Source organism: Spermophilus citellus (assembly GCF_964194105.1).
Source record: "Spermophilus citellus genome assembly, chromosome: 4".
Lineage (NCBI taxonomy): Eukaryota > Metazoa > Chordata > Mammalia > Rodentia > Sciuridae > Spermophilus > Spermophilus citellus.
This window is the reverse complement of record NC_138185.1, coordinates 49,876,361-49,900,575: the sequence shown is the minus strand read 5'-3', so window position 1 is coordinate 49,900,575 and position 24,215 is coordinate 49,876,361. Positions and strand designations below refer to the sequence as shown.

The following is a 24,215-nucleotide window of genomic DNA, read 5'->3' as shown; positions in this document are numbered from 1 at the left end:
AATGTAGCCATAGTCCATCTCTCATATGGCCTTTGTTGGGGCTCTTGATTGCCACACTGGGCCAGCTCTTCTTTCTGACTGCCTGCAGGAGCTTGTGTTTTTATTCAAGGGCTCTGATACCCTGTACCAAGCTGTCCCTGGTGAACACTCTTACTCTCTTTTGTTAGGCCACTTGGTTGCAGGGACATCCCCTCACCCTGTTTGTGCTCTGACAACCTGTGCTAGGCCACTGTGATCTCCTTGTCCTCTGTATGCAACTACCTGCTCAGCCACACTAGGGGCTTCCTGACTGAGTTGTTCAGGCAGAGAAATGACATAGGACAGAGAATGTCTTAGGAAGGTAACTACAGCTATGACTTGAGTGGCCATGGGGGACCTGGGGTGAGGGCTGGTGGTCAGGGAGAGGTGGTGGCAGGGCCCAGGGTTGGGGTGGCATACACATAGGTGTATTGCAAGACTCTGAGGTGGCCAGGTGTTATAGTTTGGATGTGAGACATCCGCCAAAAGCTCTTGTTAGCACAGTGATATTGAGAGGTGAAATGATTAAATTGTGAGAGCTATAACAATCAGTCCATCCTAGTTTGAATGGACTGACTGGGTTTTAACTGTAGGAAGGTGGGGCATTGACTGGATGAGTTAGATGCCCTGAAGGGTGCATCTTCCCTTTGGCCTCTTCCCCTGCCCCTTTCTTGCTCCCTGCTCCTGGCTACCATCAGGGAAGCAATGGTGTTGTCTGTCTGTAAACTGAGGCCTTTGAAACTATGAACCTCAAATAAACTTTTACTCTTCTGAGTTGTTCTTGGGTATTTTGGTCACAGCCATGAAAAAGCTTACAAAGCTTGTAGAGCATGGAAGGACAGAGATCAAGGGTAAGGGTTAGGTTTTTGGCTATAGCAACGGGTGTGAGGGCCTGTCTCCAGAGCCAGAGTGTCTGGCAAAGCTGAAGTACTGTTGTGAGGTCCAGGTAGAGTTGAGTACAGGCAGCCAGGGATTCAACACTGGTTTGGACATAGAGGTGGAGATTTGAGAAGTTTCTGGAAAAATAACTAGTTGAAACAAGAGAGGGTGAGATCTTTTGGAATAAGACGGAAAGAGAAGAGAGGGAAAGATACATGACTAGACAGTGGGAGGGGTGTTCCGCTGGTGGTGGAAAGCCCCTTATGGAGGAAAGCAACTTTGATCCATTGCTATTGAACCTTCTAGAGCTAAGTTGACTTGAATGTCGTCTTAAACATTTTCAGTGACTGGGAGACATTATTCCCAGGACAGTTGCAATTGTTTAGGTATTTTCACATGAATTAATCTGCCTATTAACTTCTAGACACTGCTCTTATGCAGCTAAGTACTTTGTTGTAATTACCTACCTGAGGTCCTTCTGCTCTGTCAGAAATTCTCTCTCCCCAGTGATTTCCCTGCTTAAAACTCGTCAGCCCCATGTTGCTAAAAGAATCCAAGTCTAATAAGCCCCATTGGCTAGGCATGCCCAGGAGATGTCAGAAGTGCCCTTCTCAGTATCATGTGCCAGGTGGTACCCTCAGGCTCTGTGCTAGCTTCAAGAAAAGTTGAAAAATTGGCTTTAGAGGTGTGTGGTGTGTGGACTTGCTTACTTAACTTACTTAACTCCCAGGCTCTTTTTGAATGTGAATTGCTCTTCAATCTCCATTATTTATACACTGCATGTCTGAAATACTTTAATCAGGATTTGTGTATTCTGGTTAACTTGTTCTGGGTTTGACCCAGTGTTCTGGTGGGTGAGGTCATTCTCAGCTTTGGCTATACTGTGTTCACTTTCTTGGGTGTGATTTGTGTTTCTCCATGTTCATCTGCACTGTCCTCATGCTGACTTGTCCTCCTTGGCTTGGTCTGCAAGGGGTGGGGGACATGGGGCCACTCTTACCTCTATGCTATGGGGCTTCCCTAAGGAACCTGACCATTCTTAGTTGGCAAGGGGCGATCTTGTAGTCAGAATGTAAGCTCTCCTTGCACTGTGCTTCCCTTCCAGCTGTTTAGTCAGGAGACGGTGATGAAGTTTGTGCCACGGTACAGCCTCGTGTTAGAACTCAGTGACAGTGGTGCCTTCCGGAGAAGCCTGCATGATCCTGATGGGATGGTGGCCACCTACATCAGTGAGGTACATGAACATGATGGGCACCTGTACCTGGGCTCCTTCAGGTCCCCCTTCATCTGCAGACTCAGCCTTCAATCTGTTTAGTCGGCCCAGCAGCTCACCATGCGCACTAAGAATCATTATACTCGGCCATCATACCTGATTCAGGAGGAGCTATGGACACAGTTCTGACCCCATGTACCTGTCAGTCCTCGGAGGTGTGATAGGAATGGCTACTGTAACCTTGAGAATGTGTAGGTCCCCAAGGGGCACCCATCACCTGGGCCTGACTTCATCTTTAGAGGAAAGCATAACATATCTGCTATGGAGAAGGTAAATTCATGTAAAGCCATTTCCCTTAAAAGAAAGAAAGAAAAAAAAGCTTTCTGAGTACAGTAATTCTCCAAAACTTGGGGAAACTTCATACATTTTTAACAGGGCTCAGGGTTTGTTCTGCTGGCCTCAGTATCTTTACTCTTATGGTTTTTTTTTTTTTTTTTGGTGGGGGATGTTGGTATAGGAGAACAGGGGTATATAGTAGAAATATACTGAGGCTAGCCAGCAAGAACTGTGTGAACTGTGACTTTAGACTGTTTCTCAGGAGCTGTGCGGGACAAGGGCCCTTGGTCCCTGAGCATTCCCTCCATAGTGGAGGGGTATCTTCCCACTTTCCACCTGCTGTGGCCTGGCCTTCCTTCATGCTGGAAGTTTTCAAGACCTTGAGTAAGCATGTAGGAAAAGTAGGCTGATTCCAGTGGCAAGAAGACTTCTTGGGGTTTCTTTCTGTGAATACTTATGCTGCTGGAATTAGACAATCCAGTAGTTTAGTACTTACTGCAGGGGTGTGTTTAGGAACATCCTTTTTTTTCACCTCTAGCCTCACAGATATAAATAGTGCATATGTTGACGTCATATTTGTGCTACTGTTATAAGCCCTAAGTTGCTGTGTATCTTGATAAGTCTATACACTGGTCTTAATTTTGATAATAATAAATAATATAAAATCCACTTTTCTGTTGATTAACTTTTTGAAGATGTGGACTGGGAGTTTCTTATGTACTTATTTTAAATGACTGGAATTTAATTCCATCAAGTGTTGATATGAGGATCGTCTCGGTAAGAGTTGTTTAGGGCCAAACATCCTATCTAGTTGGCTCTGAAGGGAAGTCATGGAGCATCTGATGACACCAACCTTCTTCAGCCATCTGCCTCCTTGTTTCTTTTTTTTTTTTTTTTTTTTTTTTTGCAGTGCTGGGGAGGGAACCCAGGACCTTTCACATGTTAGGCAGGTACTCAACCACTAAGCTACATCCCAGCCTTGTTGACTCATTTTTTGATAGATTGATAATATACTTCTTTCCTGTTTCTAGCTTACAGCATGGGGCTGGCACCTGTTCCTTTCTTTCCTGGTGTTTGTGAGAATGCACAAGAGATTATATCTCTAGAAGCATCTGAAAAACTTGACAGACAATATTTTAAACAGGTTATGATATAAAAATATAAAGAATATAAAGAGCCCTCATGTTAGTGGAAGTACCAAGGGTTTGATAAAGAGTTAATCTTGATTTATCTATTGTGTCACCTCCGCTGGACTGGCTTTATGTGGAATAAAGTGACAGTAGACTAGATGCAAAGATTGGCTCCAGTCCAACTGATACAATCTGTATTTAATCAAATGAACAACAATTAATATTGTTTATTTGCCTTTATAGGAAAGAAAATTGAGTAGTCATTAATTACTTTTTTGAGGATACTGGGGACTGAACCTAGGCATGCTTTACCACCAAGATATACTCCCAGCCCTTTTTATTTTTTGAGATAAGGTCTTGCTAAGTTGCTTAGGCTGGCCTTGAACTTGTGATCCTCCTGTCTCAGCCTCCTGAGTACCTGGGATTACAGATATATGCCACTATACCTGGCTATTAAATACTTTTAAATAGCTAATGATGGGACATATCATGTACAAAAGAATAATAAGGTAATGCCTAATCACTGTGTCATAAAAACAATTTAAATGTGCTGGGCCTGTATGCTGACTTCTCAGTTGTTTGAGAATAGAGAACTTTGTGCTTAATGCTTAGTTCTCATAGGTGCAAAGAAGCTGGTAAATTGTTTTTCACAGTTTTCAGCAAAGGAGTCTTGATTTTGACTCAGGTGTTGATTTTCTGTCTCCAGGTGTCATTTCCTGTGTTTTATGTGGTAATTTGGCATGAGAAGGTGAAAAAGATAGTCTTATTTTTAGGTTTAAATATGTGACATGCTTCTGCTGGTAAACATAAAAGGGATTTACTCTAGTGTGAATTATTAACATGTTTTTAAAAATCAACCAGGTGATTCATTGGGCGCCTCTATTATCTATCACAAAAACTCTATCAGGATTCAGTTATTAACTTTCATAGGAATGAAATTCCTTTTGAGTTTTTTTTTCTTTTTTTGCACATGTGGTGCTTGGGACCTTACACATGCCTATGATAGGCAAGCACTCTACCATTATAGTTGGGTTGCATCCCCAAACCCCTTTCTTTTACTATCAACATATACTTGCGGAGTGGTGTACAGTCTTGGAAGTTTTTCATATACACTGACTTTTTGTTATTTGTTTTTCTTTTGAGACAGAGTTCAACTATGTCACTTAGACTGTCCTGGAACTCCTGGGCTCAAGCCATCCTCCTGCCTCAGCCTCCCAGGTAGCTGGGATGACAGGTGTGCATGTCACATCTGGCTGCCATACACTAACTTTTAATGAGGCAAGGAGATGTGGTCTCATTGTACAGATGGGAACTGATTCTCCAAGAGTCAGTGACTGCCCAAAGTCATAGCCAGAAGGCAACTGAGCTGGAGACTCCTGTGCCATGATTGAGGCACTTTGAGGCTGAACTGGAGACAGGTGACCTTCCCAGGGTCTGATTGTGCAGAGGCCACTGCTGTAGCCTGTGGGTTGTGGTGGGGCTCGGGCTCTAACTTTGGTGGCACATCAGAGTTCTCTGGGATGCCAGGTCTTGGGGTAGACTGGGTACCATTGTGGTTTGAAGCTTCACAGGTAGTCCCCATGGGCAGTGGTGGGGCATTAATCATACCCTAGGTCCATCTGCTACCTGCAGGGGAAGCTAAACTAAGCAGGAGTCTGAAGGTGAGAATAGAGAACTTTGATCCATGTGGCTGTGGATCTGGCTCCTTAGGAGTGTGCACAGCTGGCAAGGAGTGTGCAGCAGTTTGGGGAAAACTATGGAACACTCAGGGCTGTCAGGATTTTGACTGGTTTTGGGCAGTTTGAGACCTTGAACAAAAGTTCTTTTCTTTTTTCTTTTTGGTCATAATCCTGATCGATCTTAGAAGCCTGGGTACTTAACTTTAACTTTTCTCAGTGATAGTAACATTAGATGATGGAACCACTTGCTTTTAGTGTCGAATAATTCCCTTTGTGTAGGGGTCAAGCTGAAAAATTTTTAAAGTAGGCAAAACTGGATTGGTAGCCTGGGATTTCAGGTCATCCAGGTTGACATTCACTCCCATCTCCATGTGGATGTTTTGTTTCACCCTTTGTTCAAATCTACCACAGCTGTCTTTGGCAGCAGGAACAATGTGTCTTCAGGGACATAGTTGGTATGTGTGTCTCTGATAATGCTAAGGCATGTTGGCAGTTGGCTTCCAGAAGTCAAGGTTGCATGGGCCTGTTAAGTGTCTTTCCTTATGGCATTAGCACGGCTGGTCTAAGGGGGAACATATTATTCAGTAACATATGAAATGAAACAAATTGTAAATAACTAAAATGGTGGTGTATTATAGATAAAGCCTTCCCTTGGAGTACAGGCCCACAGAGAGACTTTCCAGAAGATTGAAATGTGGTGTGGGCGGCACAGGCCTCATAGACCTGTGACGGGGCTGGTTATAAGAGATGGGAATAGACTCGAAATTCAAATGGTGTACTGAAAGTCTCTAGTATAGGTTAGTGTTCAAACCTGGGAATGTGAGGTCAGGATCTGAGGCTTCCTTCTTCCAGGGGTGAAGCTGCTGCAGGGGTTGGTAGGGACTCTTGCCTGAGGGAGCCCTGGCTAGGACAGAAGAGCTCAGCTACAGCTCATGAACATGGGCCCCCCTTCCTCACACCTGAACACACCCATGCTCACTCTGACACCTGGGAGGCAGGAGAGGCAGGTAGCCTGACCTTGATGCACCCTGGGTCTGTACTTGTGTAAATGAGATGGACTGGGAAGTAAGGGTATAGGGCCCCTTCATCTATTGCTTCAACTTGCAAAAGTCTCCCAGGGTCTGGCTCAGCTGTGTCCTGATGTCCCTCGGCTCCTCCAATCTGTGACTCCCTGCCTGGTTGTGTGCGGGGTCAACAGGGCCTTTTATGGAAGGATTGCTTTCAAGGGCCTTAGGAATCACCAAATAAAGTAAATATGTTATGTCATTGCTGCCACCACTATCCCTGAATTAAATGGCCAGAAGATGAGTCAAGGCAGTAAAAACAAAGGAACATTTGGAATTTTGGTTACTTATATTTCACGGAAAAAAACCAAAGGGTAATTTATTTTTGTGTTACATTGATCGTATTTATGGTGGAGAGCCATAAATTGCCTATTGGATGCATGTTTTCTTTCCTAGAGATTATCAAGTCCATGTTTCTTCAAGGTGGCAGCATGTCTTCTGCTAACAGTGTACACCCTACTTTACATGTAGTCACTTTAAAGAGAGTTTGGAGAGGAAAAAGCCCACAGTGAATGGGCCTTGCTGGTGCAGGGACCTATGGTCACCTTCCTCTGAATGAAGGCTCAGAGAACCAGGCTACCAGTCAGCTCCTAGGCTTCCCTCTATGATCCAGGTCCATAATTCTAGATCAAGCTGAAGATCTGTCTTTCCCTAGGATCTGGTGGTCTGCAGCCTGCAATTGCCTCTTTCTTTTCTTATGCCCCTGCACAGCCTGTCCCTGGATGGCTTTGTTCCACCATTGCCCCACCCTACATGCCCAAGCCCTTCTGTGCTTGTGCTAAGCTGTTCCAAATCCTCAGGCCTCAAAGGCAGCAGAGAACTCAGGTGGAGGCCTGACCCTGAAGAAACCTGGCTGGAGGGCAGGCTCTCCCAACCTCTACAGGGTCACCTTGCCCTGCCCACCATGTTGACAGGCTTCCCTGTTTCTAGTTGCTCAGACTTCACATTTTAATTAGCAGCTAATTGCTGGACAAGCTTCTGAGAAACTTTATGAAAGCAACCTAAACTTGCCAGACCACACAATGAGAAGGACTCCTGGCACTGCTCTCCTCATCTTCCTGACTTTGCTACTAAAAGGTGACACACAGAGCCATTGCACTGGAATGATCAGTCTTTTATTAATAACTTTAATCATCCACAGAGATCAAGTGATCAGTAGCACACTTGTCCCAGATCTAGTGCTATAATGCTAATAACTGAAACCAAGAGATGGATGCCTTGACTCTCCATGGAGTGAGGGATGGGAGAGAGTACCCTGTCCTCCCCCTCAGGTCAGCCTACATCTGTCTGTCCCCAACCCCAATGAGGCCCATCAAAAGACTCAGACCCATACAGGTTCAGACCCTCTATCTAAGAGTACAGCATCAATAAAGTTACAGAAGGAAATGTGATATATTTAATCTGGCCATGATGTACTATCATTTTCCCACTCCAGCTACTCTGTAATGACCCATTAGCACTTCCATCTGCCTACACATGAGAAGGTCCTTAAAGGTTTGTATCAGCTGGGCACAGTGCTGGGGCTGAAGGAAACGAAGATCACAAGTATGGTGGGTGTCCTTACAGCCAAAGTTTTGCTGAAGAGGCAGGCGAAAGTCAGGCAGAACTCAGGTGAAAGTCAGAACTCACTGGCAACGAATAATAGGCACCTCGAACCTTCGGAGCCAGGGGATGACCCAAACTTCAGTATAGCAACTCAGAATCTGAAAAAAGAAAGGCTCACCTAAGGACCCCCTGAATGCCTCAGAGGACCCTTCCCACCAAAGAACTCTCCTGGCACACTTTGATACCACACCTGGGCCACTAAGGTGTTGTGTATGTGTGTACATGGGTGTGTTCCTCACTGAAGAGATATCCCTCGCTCCCATTTTTATTTGGAAAATTTTCAAAGAAAATTGAAAGAATGATTTAAGAATATGTACTTTTCACCTATATTTATGAATTATTGAGTTTTGCCACATTTGCTTTCTCTTTGCAAAGGGAGATATTATATATCATTTTATCATATATCATGCTATATATATCTATCATAACATGATATATATCATACCATATATAATATATAAATCATATGACATGTCATACTATGTATAATACACACACATACATATGTAATTTCTGAATTATATGGAAGTTTTTCCTGCTCTAATCTCCCTACCCTGATTCCAGGCATTTCTGTCCTGAGATGTGTCTTTCAGGGAGGGACAAACAGGTCATGTAGGGGGGTGTTGGAGAGGATGTTGTTGCCTCGCACTCTCCATGTATGTCTGTGCGTTGTGCTTGACCTCTTCTGGACTGAGGTTTGGAAGTGTGTGGTCAGGGAACTGATCAGGTCAGAGAAGCAGCCCCAGCCCTGAAGGATGAGTGGAGCAGTTAAGGAGGGCTAGGCTGAGAGGGCAGCCCCTCTTCCTTACGCGCTTCAAGTCAGGGTTGGTTTGGAAGTCACAATTGTCCAGGGGATGATGTGTGGTTTTTCTGCATGTAGTTCTGCCGATTTCCACCTCCAGCATGTATTTCAGGCCTTTCACTACCTGGAAAGAATAAAGGGATAGGGTCCTGGGTTATTGGGCACAGGCTGGCTAGGATGGCAGCCCCTCTGCTAGCAAGAGGTGCATTAAGATAGGTGAAGAAGGCTCTGGACAGTGAGCTGGCTTCCCAGAGCCACCTCTGGGTGAAGGAAAGCCCAGGACTTTGCAGAAGAACTAATGGGGAGGAAGCCGGTGCCTGGACTCCCCTGACTCCCTTTCCCCTGCTTACTCACAGGGCTGACTGACAAGGACTTGAGGACTTTGTGTTCCATTTTAGGATGGCTCCTTTCTGCTCAGAACTCTGTATTCAAGAGGGATTCCAGGCTGGGGTTGCCCCATCCCCCAGGCCCTATGCACCCAAGGTGGTGTTTGAATAGAGGACACACCTGCTGAGTTCTAGACATCTGCTAGCGTCCTTCCCTGTTCCTTTGGAACGGTGTGTTTTGTTTTATTTTAGATTTCAAAATAGCCCCTCTCCATTTAGACATAGCCATGACCCATTTCATTTTCTTCTTTTATGTTCTAAGAAAATTTGGATAAAATTTCCTCAAGTTTTAATCTCTGGCCCACCAAATACCAAATGAAATAAAATCTCCAGCATCACCAAGGTACAGAAGGACAGTGTCCTGATCCTGTTATGGAGGACTTTGGGGACTCAAGTCCAGAGCATTGCACTGAACTTCCTGGGGAAGGCAAGACCCAAGGCTCCTGAGACTGGGCCTTGGAGTGATGACATTAGCACAAACCAAACTGTCTTATATAGCATGTTTCCTAATATCAGAACACAACTGCTCTTACAAAATTTGCAGTTTGGGGCTGGGGTTGTGGCCCAGTGGTAGAGCATTTGCCTAGTATGTGTGAGGCACTGGGTTTGATTCTCAGCACTGTATATAAATAAATAAAAAATAAAGGCCCTTCAACTGCTAAAAATATATTTTAAAAATGTTATAGTTGCCCCAAAGCATAAGATTATAATAGTCACCACTAACCCTGTGGTTACTGAGTCAGTAACCAAAAGTGAAGTGAAGACCATCTGCTTTAGGGTAGGGCCACTCCCATGTCACTTCTGTCCCTCCAGGCACCAGGGCAAGCTGGGTGTGTGGACATCATCTGAAACCAACTTCCTACATCAGCAGATGTGTCCTTGGAGACCACCAGGCAACCCACCTCCTGAAGGTGTCTCCTTGTAGTGGCACTCCCTCCTCCACAGAAAAATTAAGCTTCTCCAGAGACACTCACCATAACTGTTCTTAGACCATCAACAAGAATTTCTGCAACAGATTTCTCAGGCAGGAGGTGTGTTGTAGAAGCAGGATGTGATAAGAAAGGCTAATAACCCAAGACCTCCACAGAGGCATTTGCATTTTTGTATTCAGGCCTGGGTTCAATGCTTTCAACAGTGAAAAAAAGCTGCTGTTGTGTAGACTTCTACATATTGTGAACCTCTGAGCCCCTCCCCCTACACACTGGGTATAAAGTTCTGAAAATCTCTGAACTCGGGGTTCAGAGTGATTGATGGACTGTGGTGAAAGCCTCCATTCTGAACCTGGCTGCAGCCAATGAACCTGCTTCCTGTCCGTGCCTCAGTGTCTAGCCTCGTCTGTCCCACAACATCCTCACTGTTCTACTTCCCATCATCCATGCTGGTCATGTATTCTTAGGACACAGATGAACAAGGCTGACTGTGCCCCTTGGGCTCCTGAGGAAGGAGGAACAGCACTGAGCAGGCACAGTAGATTACTAAGAAGAGTGATGGCCTTACAGGATGTGACATTGAGCAGGCTGATTGGCATACAAGTTTTGTGAGTCAGAGAGGGAGTGACTTGGGCATAGCTATGGGATCTGAATATATATTCCAGGTGAATGATGAAAAGGTCTTTGGGCTGCAGGAGGGACTAAAGCTAGGACAGGGGTCCTGGGACCCTGGTGGGGGTAGCTCCAACAGGTAAAGCAGTGACCTGCTCTGCAGGAGTGTCAGGCTTAGCATGCTACTTTAGGAGTGGGGTTATTGCCTCTGCACTCCTTAGTCCCATTAATGGGCTTTAGGCCAGCGGCCTGGTGACCACCCAAGGGAAGTGTGGTTTGAGCAAGCAAAGGACCGTGGGTTTTTGTGTTTGGCTGTGAGTCACACTGGTTTTGATTGCCGCCATCAGCTTCCTGTCCTTGTGTATGTTCTAGTGGTGGGTTGCTATCTCTTGGCTTCCCAGGGGAGTATCTGATAATGGGGCCACCAGAACCTAGGCCTTCACCTGTACCAGTGCTCGGCTAATGTAGGACTCCTTGAACAAGAAGATGTCATTTGTGCAGTTGTTAAACTTTTCCACACTGTGTCTGGCAGCTTTGAGGACTCCTGGGTCATCAGTCTTTATTGTTTTGGGAAATCCTGGCTTCACACCTGAGTTAAAGTCCTGTGAACAGAAATCTGAAAGAGAGAAACACAGTACCAGATGGGAACATTGATGATAGCAGGGTACATAATCCAAGGGGTGATGCCTCATGCCTTGGGTCACTTAGTTATTCTCTCTGCCTTATGGCCCTCAGCCCTGATTATTCCCTCTTCCATCTACCCATGCTCACCCCACCATGCACTTGTGTATCCATATGTCTGCTGAACATCCAAAACTCCTCAGCTAGATGGTGCTGAAGGTATGATGTAATCCCTATCTGTTATGGTTTTGATCTGAGGTGTTCCCCAAAAGCTTCTATATCAATACAAAAATGTTCAGACGTGAAATGATTGGATTGTGAGAGCTGTAACCTCATCAGTCCATCCTAGTTCGAATGGACTGAATGGTAACTGGAGGCAGGTGGGGCATGGCTAGAGGAGGTGGGTCACTGGGGGCATGCCCTGGGAGGGTTCACCATCCCTGATGCCCCTTCCCTTTGCTCTCTCTGCTTCCTGACCCCACCATGAGCTGAGAAGTTCTCCTCCACTATTCCCTTCCGCCATGATGTAGTGCCTCACCTAGGTCCCAGAGCAATGGAATCAGCCGTCTATGGACTGAAACTTCTAAAATTGTGAGTCCCAAATAAACTTCTCCTCTAAGTTGTTCTTGTTGGATGTTTTGGTCACAGCAATATAAAAGCGCACTAAAACACTGTCCACTCCCCCACCAGACAGAACATTTTCAGGACCCAGGGGAATTTCCAACATGTATGTTAAGAAATACTGAACATGCCCCCCTAGTGGTGAGACATCTGGACAGGATGTGGTCTTAGGGTGTTAGAAGAAGCTGGCCCTGTCTGCCCCTCACCCCACCACTTCCAGCTTGTCCCAGCCAAGTGGATCACATGGACTGTTCAACCCAGTCCTGCCTCTCCACTGGTAAGGAGGCTGGTTGCCCTGGCTTCAACCACCCTCCTCTTGCATTCTTGGCAGAACATCTGATCTCAAGACTCTGGTTGGAGCCCACCCTAGCTCTCCCACTTCCTACAGCTCCAGCACTGATGTCTCTCCTAGACTGTCCCCAGAGGTTCTCTGGGTACAAGTCTGGGTATAAGTCTTTACTTTCCTATGAATGAATGCCATTCTTCAGGGATCCACTCAAGCCTGGCATGTAGTCAGTTAAGGATGGTAGGTGGGCTGGATTGATTCTACTTTCTCTTGCTCTTCCTGTATCAGGAAGCCCATATTTGGCCAGAATATGAGGAAAGTAACATGAAGGGCTTCTGTCACCAGCATCTGTGCCAAAGCCAGGCAGAACAGAGGACCCCAACATCCCTCCTTGGCTCCCCAAACTCTTAATGCTTCTAGTTCCTAGAGAAGTGGAGCTCGCAGACTTGAAGGATTCCTGATGACCCTGCTCAAGTCCAGCTTGCCATTCATTCCTTTGTTCAACTTGTTCATTGGCACTTGTAGCACCTGCTTTCTGAGCTTTCCTCTTCCTGCCATCTCTGGGAACTGGGGATGCAGAAGTTTAATGCTCTACAAATAAACAAGATCAACAACAGAGCAACAAGACATTTAAGACAGGGGAATGAGGAGTGCAGGGGCCTGTCTGTGAGGATACTGGGTCAGTGGGTTGCATCCACATTCAGAGAGTGGGGAGCCATGGCAGGCAGCTGTGAGTTGGGGTTTTAGTGGCTTGGTGTGGACTGACATAACCCATTTTCTAAAAGTCAAACATATTGCTACAGTAGCTAGAAGAAAAATTCTACTCCGTCAATCCACAGATCCTTCACAAAAAAGAAAAAGAAAAAGCAAACAAACAAAAAACCCACTTAGAGTGTGAAATAGAACAAAATATGTAGGCCAAGACCTAGGAGACTAGGGATGCTGGACTGAGGGGAGGATTAGGGGTAAAGCAGAGCCAGATGCCGGTGTTTGATTTTATGAAAGAAATAGGACTCTAAAGAAGCCACAGAGGCTCCATACTGCGAAAAGTGAATAAGGACCTTTTCTGGTTGATGGTTAATGAGTGTCTTGAATATTACTCCCCTCTCAAAAAAAAAAAAAAAGGGAGAGAAATGAATTACAGTAGATGGGGTAGAGAGAGAAGAGGGGAGGGGTGGGGGGATAATAGAGGATAGGAAAGATAGCAGAATACAACAGTCACTAGTATGGCAATATGTAAAAATGTGAATGTGTAACCGATGTGATTCTGCAATCTGTATTTGGGGTAAAAATGGGAGTTCATAACCCACTTGAATCAAATGTATGAAATATGATATGTCAAGAGCTTTGTAATGTTTTGAACAACCAATAAAAAAAGAATATTACTCCCCTCTCAATGATCAGGGATTGTATATTAAAATAATAAAAAATTAAATTGTATATTAAAATAATAAAATGTTAAGGGCTGGGGATATAGCTAGTTGGTAGAGTGCTTGCCTTGCATGTCCCTGTGTTCAATCCCAACATCATTTAAAAAAAAAAGGTTTTGGGGAAATTCTAAGTATAGTAGTGGGGGAGGGAGAATGGGATAGAGGGTCTTAGGTTGGTAAACTACCTCACTTTTTAAGAATGCCTTGAGCTGGGTACAGAGGTACACACTGTAATCCTAGTGATTTGGGAAGCTGAGGCAGGAGGATTGCAAGTTTGAGCCCAACCTTGGTAACTTAGTGAGGTCCTATGCAATTGCTAACTTTACAAAGAATCTATCTCAAAATCAAAAAATTAAAAGGGCTGGGGATGTAGCTCAGGGGTGAAGTGACCCTGGGTTCAGTCCCCAGTACCCCTCCCTGCTCACACACATACAAAAGAAAGAAAGATAAAAAAGAATTCCCTGAAATATTAACACACCAAGAGGTTGGCACCAACCTATTGTATTAAATTAACTACATTAAATGAAATAGGAACTTTAGCTCTGTGATGGCAGGAACCACATTTCAAGTGCACAGAGGCTGCAGGCAGCTATGGTCTCATTTCCTGATGCAGGTGACAGTGTCCCTCCAGGCAGAGGGCACTTTTAGGGGATTGGGTGACTCTTCCTTTGGTTTGCACTTTTACAAAGAATCTGTCTCAAAATCAAAAAATTAAAAGGGCTGGGGATGTAGCTCAGGGGTGAAATGACCCTGGGTTCAGTCCCCAGTACCCCTCCCTGCTCACACACATACACTTTCAGGAGGAGCCCCTCAGGTGAAAGCCCTGGGTGTCTGTGTTTCTTTAGGGGAGACCTGGCTGTCAGAGGGTGGCAGTAGTACTCACCATAGGTAAGCTTTGGGGCTTTGGTTTCTAGTACAGGAAGTGAAGAGGTGGGTGGTAGCCCATGGTCAACCCTCTCCCTCCCTATCGAGCCTACAAAGCTCCCTATGTGTCTGGGTTTTAGATATGCTGTTGTTTGAGGAGGTAATGGTGACAGGATACAGGCATTCTGGGGAGTTAAGGCACCATTGGGTTCCCTGGGTTATGAAGAAATTGAAACATTTGGGAGGAAAACACCAAGGTAAATTCAATGGAGCATTAGTTTCATTGTGGGAAGCAGATCTGGGTGTTCCTCTGGAGGACAAATTGCCCTTTTCTTTGGGACCAAGTAGATGATCATAAGGCCCAATGGAAGCAGACAGGAGAAATGACTTTTACATTGAATTGGGTATTATGGTTTGGATAGGAGATGTCCCCTATAGTTCCTGTGTTAATGCAGAAATGTTTGAGGGTGAGATGATTAATTGCGAGAACTGTAACCTAATTGGTCCATCCAAGTTTGAATGGACTAATTGGGTGGTAACTTGTAAGCAGGTGGCTGGAGGGGGAAGGCCATTGGGGGCATGTCCTGGAAGTGTTTGTCTTCCCTGTGGCCCTTTCCCTTCTCTCTCTCTGCTTTCTGGGCACCATGAATGGAGCAGTTTGAATCTACCACATCCTTCTGCCATGATACTTTGCCTCACCCTCAGGCCCAGAATAATGAAATTGGCTCACCCGGGACTGAACCTCATAAATCATGAGCCCCAAATAAACTTTTCCTATTCTAAATTGCTCATCGGGTATTTTGATGATAGCAATTAAAAGCTGACTAATGCACTAGGAGTTGGGAATTAGACAGGCCAGGGTATGGGTAAGGCCCAGAACAGGAAAGAAGGGTAAAATCGCACGAGGTAGGAGCCATGCAAGATGGATCTCTCAGAGGCCAGGGGGAAGGGCAGGGTGCCTGGGAACAAGGAAGGAACAGGCTTTATACCAGGTACCTGATCTCTGAAACAGAATGCTCATGTAGGAGGGTGGGGTCAGTCAGGTGTGTTGTAACAATTACTTGGTGATGTTCCAACCAGGTGACTTGCATCACACCAGAAGTGAGAAATGGTGACTAGAGCTCAGGTCAGTAAGCTTATCAATAAATTCCTACTAAGAGACACAGAGGTGGTCATTCACCATTGTCCTCCCTGGAACCCAGATGCTTGACCACTAAGTGTGCCAGAAGGGTAAGGCTGCTTGCCACCTGAAGCTCACCTGTGGGGTCTTTTCTCCTTGTAGTAGCTCAAGGGGTGGGTGATGTAGTAGAGAAGACATGAGTCTAGGGGAACTGTGTAACTTTGAGGGTATCCCAGTGGCTCTGGGGCTTAGCCTCCTTTGTGAAGAGAGACCATCACTGTGTGACCAAGAGGGGCTCTACCTGGCTCCTAGGCTGGTTCCTAGGCTAGAGGTCCACGGTAAAACTAAGCTGCAATTACTCTGCAAGCCTCTCTAGACTTTGGTACCCAAAAAACTTGACCTTTTGTCTTCAAGAAAGTTGTACATTTCTAGTGTCTCCTCCACATAGAACTTTGTGGGCATGTGGTCTGTGGAGAACTGTCCTTCATAGCATGCCCTCTGTGAAGTCTCTGGGGCTGTCCTTCACAGCATGCCCTCCAGTATGACATTCCCCAGTAGCCTTGAAAGCCTTTGCAAAAGGTCTCCCAGGATCAAAACAACAAAATCTGCTTCCATTCCGTGAGCACCAGAGCTAGGGTTGGTGGGTCTTGGTGTGACCCTGGAACCTGCCTTCGCTGGGTGCTTCTGGCCCAGGTGGGGCACAGATGGTGGCAGTGGGAGTCTCCTGCACCCTGCAGAAGTCAAGTCAATAGGGGAAGGAGCCCAGTGCCTCAGGATGCTCCCTGGGTACCAACTACCTACTGACCATGGAAGTGGAGTGTGGTTTTAGTCTAGACAGTAGAGAAAGACATTTTTGTGAAAGGGACAGTGGTTTCAGTGTATCTGTGCCATCAGAGAATAGGGTTTTTTTTTTCCCCTCAAGGTAAATTAATTTAATTGCTCATATTTTCTTTGTAAAGAAACATGTATGATTTTTTAAATATAAACTTTTCTATTTTGAGTGGAAAGTTAGAAGAGTAAAACAAACCAACAAACCAAAACAACCATTCTTAGTATTTCAAAGGTAACCGCTATGAACTCTTTTTTCAAGTAAAATGAATGAGGTGGGAAGTATGGGCTATGTCCCCAGAAAGTGGAGCAGACCGAAAATGGGGGCTCCTCAAAAAGTGAGAGCAACTTCCTTAGTTAAGACGGAGGGACTGCCTGCCCTGACCTGGGAGGCGCCGAGGAAACTGAGAGCTGAGATCACGCCCTGCTCAGCCTGTCCAGCACAGGCTAACTAAATCAGTATGCTTATTTCCTATCTTTTGTCCCATTTTGCCATGTCTTCTCTTTTAAAAGCTTTCCCCAGAGCCTCTAAAGAGGAAAATTTTGAAATAAAAGTTTCTCCTATCTTCCTTCAAAGCTGGCTTTGAATAAAATCCATTTTTCCACCACTTTGACTCCGAATATTTGGTGACCAGTGGGCTGTGTAGCCTAGCCTCTTCCCTGGGTGGCAATAGTGTCCTGTAACAAAAGGTAGGAAGCTTCCAGAACAGACTGAGATGCATGTGGGGCAAGGGGGTCCAGGGGAGGTGAGGGAGGAACACTGCAGAGACAGCAACTCCGTGACTCTTTGAGAGGCAGGGGACTTGGAAGGAAGATTGGGGCTGGGTGATGCACAGCATTGTGCAGGATACTGATCCAGGCACGCTGTCCCACTCAGGAGGCACTGCCCCAGTGTTGCAGCACTGTGGGGAGAAGGGGCACCCAGTATGCAGATGCAAAATGCTGAAGGGGCTTGGAGAGAGGAAAGCTGAGCTTCTGCCCTTCTAGCTTTAGGATGCACTTAATGTCCTCAGAGGTTGTCCTTTCTGGGAAGAGAGGAGATGTATTAGGACACACCCCAGGAGTGCCTAGGTGGGCAGAAACTTCCCCTTCCTGCCCTACAGCAGCTCTGGACCCTCTAGAGAACTAGGATAGACTGGTGATTCCTACAAGGCTCCTCAGCTGTTCTAGACCCTGGGCTACTGGGTACATGCTCCTGTAAGTCACCTGTTAGCCCTTATCAGCACTAACAGTCCATGACTTACAGAAGTCTGGAGGTCCCTCCTCTCCCAGATGGTGAGGATAAGAATGGAAGGGAAAGCTTGGAGGAAATGTTCTGATGTACTCTGCTTAAAAATACATTTTTTTTTCCGTATAAATCACAAATGACTTCTATTCCAACATTCCTGTTCCTATTTCTATTCCTGATCTACCTCTGTACTCCTTTCTTTAGAATCCTAACATTGATGGGGTAGAGAGAGAAGATGGGAGGGGAGGGGAGGGGGGATAGTAGGGGATAGGAAAGGTAGCAGAATACAACAATTACTAATAGGGCATTATGTAAAATTGTGGATGTGTAACCGACGTGATTCTGCAATCTGCATTTGGGGTAAAATTGGGGGTTCATAACCCACTTCAATCTAATGTATGAAATATGATATGTCAAGAGCTTTGTAATGTTGTGAACAACCAATAAAAAAAAAAAAAGAATCCTAACATTGACATTTGGATCCCTGGACATACTTCATGTAAAGGACACACTTGCTATATAATGACTCTTTCAAGGATATATCTAAAAGTTTAAATGAGATTGAAAGTGAAACAGATAACCTCAAAGCTTGGGAGACACTGTCAGGATCCAGAGTGTTCTTAGTTGCAGCAATTGCTCACTATTTCCAGGCAGATTAAAGAGATTAGAATGTGTCCTGGAACTACCACTAACATACATGCCAATGTACCCTAAGGGACTCCACAAATAGTTTCTGGGATGTTCTACCATGGGAGCCATCCTCAGCCTGCTAAGGTCCTGTTAAGTTGCTGAGGCTGGCTGAACTTGTAATCTTCTTGCCTTGCCTCCCAAGTACCTGAGATTATAAGCTGTACCACCATCTGCTCTCTTAATTTGCATTTCTGAAAAAGTAAGACACACTGGTCACATGTCGCCATAAGAAGACAATAGAATTTTGGACACTGGCCACATTTCAAAGTACTGAAGCTGAGTGGAAGATGTTGACTTTTGGCTAGTGCCCCTCCTCCCTGTCTGGCCCCACCCCAAATCTGGGAGGGGAGTTTTTTGGAAGAGTTCCTGCCTTGAGTAGGAAAGAGGAAGTATTCAGGTGTTTAGGGAAGCTGGCCTTGTCCACCATCATCCTTTGTTAGGAATGGTTACTCATGGCTTGGGGAATCTCCAGTGGGTGAAACCTATCCAGGAGGAAACCCAAGTATTTGAAAGCCAGACACTCCTGGGTGGGGGGTGGGGTGGGGTAGAGGTGTTGTCCTTGTCATGGGCTGGTGCCAACTTGGGTGCTGGGACCCTTCAGAAGTCTGAAGTTTGTGCCAAGGACTGCAGTGGTGGGAGGTAAGTGTCCTGCTCGGGGGTGCTTGTTCCATCCTCTTGGAGACAGTCATCTGAACCCTGCATCCCTGTGCTGCTCTCACCTGATGCTATCAAAATTCCTTGAGTCTGGGTCCCTACCATGTGCTCTGGGATACCTGAGTGATGAGAAATGAGTGAACCTATCCTTTTGAGGGTACACATGTCCCCTTGGCATACTCAGGATGCGGGTCTCTCCTGGGGAGAGATATCTTATCCCCACTCCCAGTGTTGGAATCCCAGCTTTGAAATTTCGCTGGTTATGAAACTTTGGGCAAGCTGCTTAACCTCTCTGAACCTCTGTGTTCCTATCTGTAAAATGGAGATAACGATGGCAGGAACCTTCTAGAGTAGTGCTGAGAATATATGAGGTAACACACATGAAGCAACAGAGTAATTATCATCCAATATATCAACGTGCAATAGGGCCACAGTGAAGGTGGGAGGTCTCTGGGGGCAAACCTATGTCCAGCACATAGAAATCTCAACATAGAAGGTGGTGAGTGGTCACCTCCAGGTACAGATCCAACCTGCAGTAGTTCCCAGGGGTTCCTGCAGGAAGCCAGGGTGTAGGTGCCACCCTCCCTACCCCCTGCTTCAGGGGTCCTCTCTGGGTATAATGCAGTGCTCCCGGAAGCAGGTTGCTACTTGACCACAGATCCCTGCCCCAGGGCAGATGGGCTACTGCAATCTTAACTGGTGAGGGGGTGGGAAGGAGACAGAGTGTGACATGGCAAGCAGTGGAGCTTCCTGGAATTGATGAGAAGTTGAGAAAGAAGGGCTTTTCATCTTCAACCAACGGTGAAAGGGCAGAGGCAATGTGGCAATTTCCTATGTTCTGAAGGGCTCAGGGAGGAGACCTGGGGCTCAGCATGGAGGTCTCTGCAGTTTAGTTAGTGGGCATGGAGAGAAGCCAAATGTCCAGAGGGTGCTACCTGGAGTCCCTTTTGCCAACTCTCAAAAGTCTCTGAGATCTGTTTTCAGAAGAAGTAACAGAGTAGCTATAGGGGTCATGGGTAGGAGGTGAGAGTAGATTCTACTCTGGGGCCCTTGGCTCTGTTCAAACACCAGATAGGGGCTTCCAGGCACCCTCACTGTACAGATGAGGACCTCGATGGAAGGACCAGGAAAAATTGCTGTCACTAGCACAGTAGAGGAAAGGGCTGCACCAGACTCATGAGCAAGGGGCAACGTGACTACAGAGACACCATGTCCACCATGTACCTCTGGAGTGCCTTCCCTGATCCAACTCAACGAAGGCTCCCCAGGGTTGAGTGAGTATGTAGTTATTTCTTATTTCATGGATGCTGGGACTCAGGCTTAGGGAAGTCCCAGGATCCATGGCTAATAGGTAGTGGGTCTGTGGTGCCCTGAGGGCCCCATGAGTGAGGGTGGACTCTGGGCACCCATCTGGGTTCAGTGGTAGAAAACAGGTCTTGGGAAGGAGGCCCAGGCTGGCCTGGAGGGGATGCTGAAGGGGGAGTCCCACTTCTTCTAGCCCTGATGCAGCTCTGTATGGCTCAAATATGGAGTGGATAGGGGAGGACTTTTTCCAGCATCCCTTCACCAGCAAAGTGGATGGTAATATGGCCAGAAAGATGCCACTAACAGTCATCCAGTATGTCAGGTCTCAAGGATCCCCTAGTACTACTCTGTCCTTGCTGTGTCAGATGAGGACACTGAGGCAAACCAGAACTTACGCAAATCATGAACATAAGTATGGATAATTCCAGGACATGGTGACACCACAGACTCCATATCCCATCCAGGATACCTTTCACCAAGGCTTTGAAAAGGGGCTTGCTTCTTTGGTGTCAATGTGCATCTTTTGCTCCTGACTTCCGCCCTTGACAGCAGGGGGAAGGGAGCAGGAGGGCAATGTGGATCGGGACAGGGACAGGAGGACAGGCAGAGAAGCTGGGATTCAGGGTCTCATGGTGTGAATTAAGAAGGCAGGGAGCAGGTGAAGAGGCAGGGCCTGGTGCCCTGCCCCCCCCCCCCCCAGGCTCATTGTTAGTTTAGCAATGTGTTAACCACCCCTTTGCTGAGCACCCACCCTGAGGCTGCTGTGGCTTGTCTCCTTCTCTGACAGTGGAAGATTGCCCACTCTCCCACTCCTGCCCTGAACCTGTGGCCCCCAAGTTATAACATTGACCTGTAGGTTTAGGAGCCTGAAGCTGTGTCCCCCAGTGTCCTTGATTCCTTGGTATCTTGATTCACCATGAAGGGGTGTGAGCCTTCTATGGACCTTGGACTCTGGGTACCATCCCTTGTCATTGGTCCTACCTGAACACCCTCTATCTGGTTACCTTTGGCCAGACCCGAGCTCCCTCCAAAGAGGGAGAAGGGCAGAAACCAGATGCAGTTTGAGTGCTGTCCCTGCCAGCAGAGAGGGGGGCTTAGTGACAGGGTTCCTTGGTTAAACAAGGAAGGGGCCCTCTCACTCTTCCTCTGGGGTCTGATTCTGCATGCTGGGAGAGCACCCCTCAGCTCCCTCCTGGGGAGCAGGCGCTCAAGCTTATGTGACTTGGGCAAGTTACGTAACCTGGCTCTGCCTCAGTTTCGCACAGGGAGTGTCCTCCTCATCCGCCTCCCCAGACTGCAGGAAGGACAAGTGTCTGATCCTTAGGGTCCCTGAGGCCAAGTCACAGGAAGGTAGCCGGCAGGCAGGCAGGCAGGACGAACAGCCAGATAAAAGCCGCCTAACCGCAATTCAGCTTTCCTCTGGGTCCCGGTACTCTTCGTGACCGGACTCAGGATCGGTTAGCAGCAAGGACCCGAAGACGTTTCCACTGTTCCCAGCAGGGACAGTCCCCATATCCTCCATCCCTGGAGCCTGGCTCCCCGAGAGGCGGCTGCTGCCAGGACCCAGAGCCCTGCGCCCCTCACCGCTGTGCGGTTCTCCATTGGCTCCAAACCAAGACAGTATCCGGGAAGATCCGCGACGGGGAGGAAACGCAGATCCGACGCCTGGAGCAATCTCAAGGCGGGCCCACCGTGGGGAGCGACCAGGAGACCCTCCTCTTACCTGGGGAAGGGCCGCTGCTAGTGCTGGAGACCAGGCAGCAGAAGGCGAGCAGCGCCCCGGCCGGCCGCATGACTGTCGGGCTGTGAGCAGTGCGGAGCAGTGGGCTGAGCTCCCGGGTCTGTGGTGGGTTGCCCTCCTGGGGTGGAGCCGGCCCTGCACACCGCCCCCTGGGCTGGGGAGGGGTGTGGGCTGCCAGTTTGGGGGCTGGGTAGGGGGTGGTTTCTTGCTGAATCATTTTTACCAGAAGCTCATCTCCAAATCTATCCGCCACAAGGGCAACCGCTTCCTTTATAAGTTTCCAAGCTGTGATCATTTACTGGGGGAGGAGGAAGAGAAATGAGACCTGCGAACAAAGCGTGTGCATTTTTCTACCCCAAAAATACTTACGGGCAGGAGGCAGCGCTTAAAAAAAAAGAGGGGATTTTCAGAAGCAGAATCACTTGACTTTCTTCTCTAGAAGGAACCACGTTCTGAGCGGCCCTTGGTGTGAGTGACATCTACCCCTAGGAACTTGAGTAGGAAAACAGGGTCAGACTACATACAGCTTTAGCGGATGAACATCCTCAAACAAGTGCCCTCTGAAAGATTTCTGCATCAGGAAACCAGGAGCTGAGCAGGGTTTGGTGACTGACTGTTTAATCACTTAACCTCTTGGGCTCAAAGCCAGCAAAGGAGAGAAAGGAACAGTATGTGTCCCAGTGGTTCTGGCCTCTCATTTACTTGCCAGCCCAGAGATTATAAACTCTGATTCTGAGTTTGAATTGGTTCTGCTTCTTAGTAGCCTTAGACCTTAGAGGCTGTCTGCCTCAGTGTCCCTCCTCCCCCAGGTTATGGTGAGGATTTAGGAGTTTTCTCCATGTAAATGGACTTTCTCCACTAGATAGAGATTAAATGGGTACATTACATTCTGTATGTAAATGAGGCTTGTACTGTAGTACAGACTCTTATAGCCTTAGGTTCAGGGAGATCCCTGTGCCCTCAGAAATAGGATGTGCAGGTAGGAATGAAATGTCTGGATCTTGAACTTACTGTGAGAGGTGTTTTGGCATTGTCACCTAGGCTGGTGGGACATGCAGACTTAAAATCAGAGCCTTCACTTTACATGATCCCATGGGAAACTCTGTCCCAGGGGGGCCTTGCCGAGTTACACTGGATTTCAGGCAGGGAGATCTGGTTTTGTGGGACCTGGACAAAACGTGTAATCTCTCATGGCCTCTCAGGTTCCTGGTTGCTCTGATATTTGTTGTGAGGACTATTACTCGAAAAATGCATTTAGCACCATGCCTGGAGTGTGAATGGAGGAACTGTTACATCCTGTGGTCTCACTATTCTCAGGCCTGCTGGATGAGCAAAGGCACAGGGAGACTCATTAAGTCACAAAGTGCCATAGCAGGAAGGTACTGTTGTTACAGTGCTGTTTCAGGGTTGTGGCAGAGTCTAGGGAGCAGTATGTGTATAAGCTGTTATGTGTGTAAATGTAAATGTATCTGTCTCTCTTTGTATATGCATGTATGTATGTCCAAGAGTTTGTCTTTGAGGGTGAATGTGTATGTTTTCTGAATGGATATGAATTTATATGTGTATGTGTCTAAATCTGTGTGTGTATGTTGTGATGGTTATGTGTCAACTTGACTCGGCCACAGTGTGCCCACTTATTTGGTTAAACATTATTTTTGGGTGTGTCTGTGAGGGTGTTTCTGGATGAAATCTCATACTGTCCCTGCCTGGGACATATATTAATATATTATGCCTTGGTCTACTGTATCCAGGCTATATATGCTATTCACCTGTTTGTTACTTAGTAGCTGTCTCAGTTATCAGATTGACTGTCACAATAGCACAGTGCTTGTTTTCAAGTAACAATTATTTTACTCAGGTGCTAATTTGAATATTCCAAAGAGAAGCCATAAAGTGCTTCCTTTGAGTTAAAAAGTGAGAGTTCTTGACTTAGTAAGGAAAGAAAAAAAATTGTATGTTGAGGTTGCTAAGATCTATGGGATGAATGAATCTTCTGTTAAACTGTGAAGATGGAAAAAGAAATTTGTGCTAGTTTTGATGTTGCACCTCAAACTGCAAAAATTATGGTCACAGGTGTGATAAGTGCCTAGTCATCCACCTTACTTCATCTCATCAGGTAGGCTTTGTAGCAGCTCAGATCATCAAACAGAGGGGTGGGGGAGTATGATTCAATA

General features: G+C 46.6%; 2 protein-coding genes across 5 annotated transcripts in view; one reads left to right on the top strand and one right to left on the bottom strand.

Moving 5' to 3' along the window:
* The window catches only part of APMAP (adipocyte plasma membrane associated protein), a 32,265-nt gene extending 29,394 nt beyond the window's left edge, over positions 1 to 2,871 (top strand). For both annotated transcript variants that reach the window (XM_081293155.1, XM_081293154.1), the window contains one exon: positions 2,003 to 2,871. In XM_081293155.1, the coding sequence (XP_081149281.1) occupies positions 2,003 to 2,212 (210 nt within the window). In that variant the 3' untranslated portion in view covers positions 2,213 to 2,871. The remainder of the gene's footprint in view (positions 1 to 2,002) is intronic.
* On the bottom strand, positions 2,578 to 22,124 carry CST7 (cystatin F). 3 transcript variants are annotated; one of them, XM_081293158.1, is made up of 4 exons: positions 22,024 to 22,124; positions 11,097 to 11,269; positions 8,734 to 8,850; positions 2,578 to 8,022 (listed from the first exon to the last, which is right to left on the bottom strand). In XM_081293158.1, exons 1-4 carry the CDS (start codon positions 22,091 to 22,093, stop codon positions 7,945 to 7,947), a joined length of 438 nt encoding a protein of 145 aa, XP_081149284.1. In that variant the 5' UTR covers positions 22,094 to 22,124; the 3' UTR covers positions 2,578 to 7,944. The 3 variants fall into 3 exon arrangements, with proteins under 3 accessions (XP_081149284.1, XP_081149283.1, XP_081149282.1); XM_081293157.1 differs by having other exon boundaries at positions 2,578 to 8,850; XM_081293156.1 differs by lacking the exon at positions 22,024 to 22,124 and having other exon boundaries at positions 11,097 to 13,318.
* Positions 22,125 to 24,215: the final 2,091 nt, after the last annotated feature.

What these genes read in the sequence shown, in the direction of transcription:
- CST7 (XM_081293156.1), bottom strand. Translation starts at nt 11,345, where the DNA reads ATGAGGCATCACCCCTTGGATTATGTACCCTGCTATCATCAATGTTCC. An exon ending in TTAGCCGAGCACTGGTACAG is followed by an intron (nt 8,851 to 11,096) that starts GTGAAGGCCTAG and finishes TATTCTTTCCAG; the next exon opens with GTAGTGAAAGGCCTGAAATA. An exon ending in CCAACCCTGACTTGAAGCGC is followed by an intron (nt 8,023 to 8,733) that starts GTAAGGAAGAGG and finishes TTCTTTTTTCAG; the next exon opens with ATTCTGAGTTGCTATACTGA.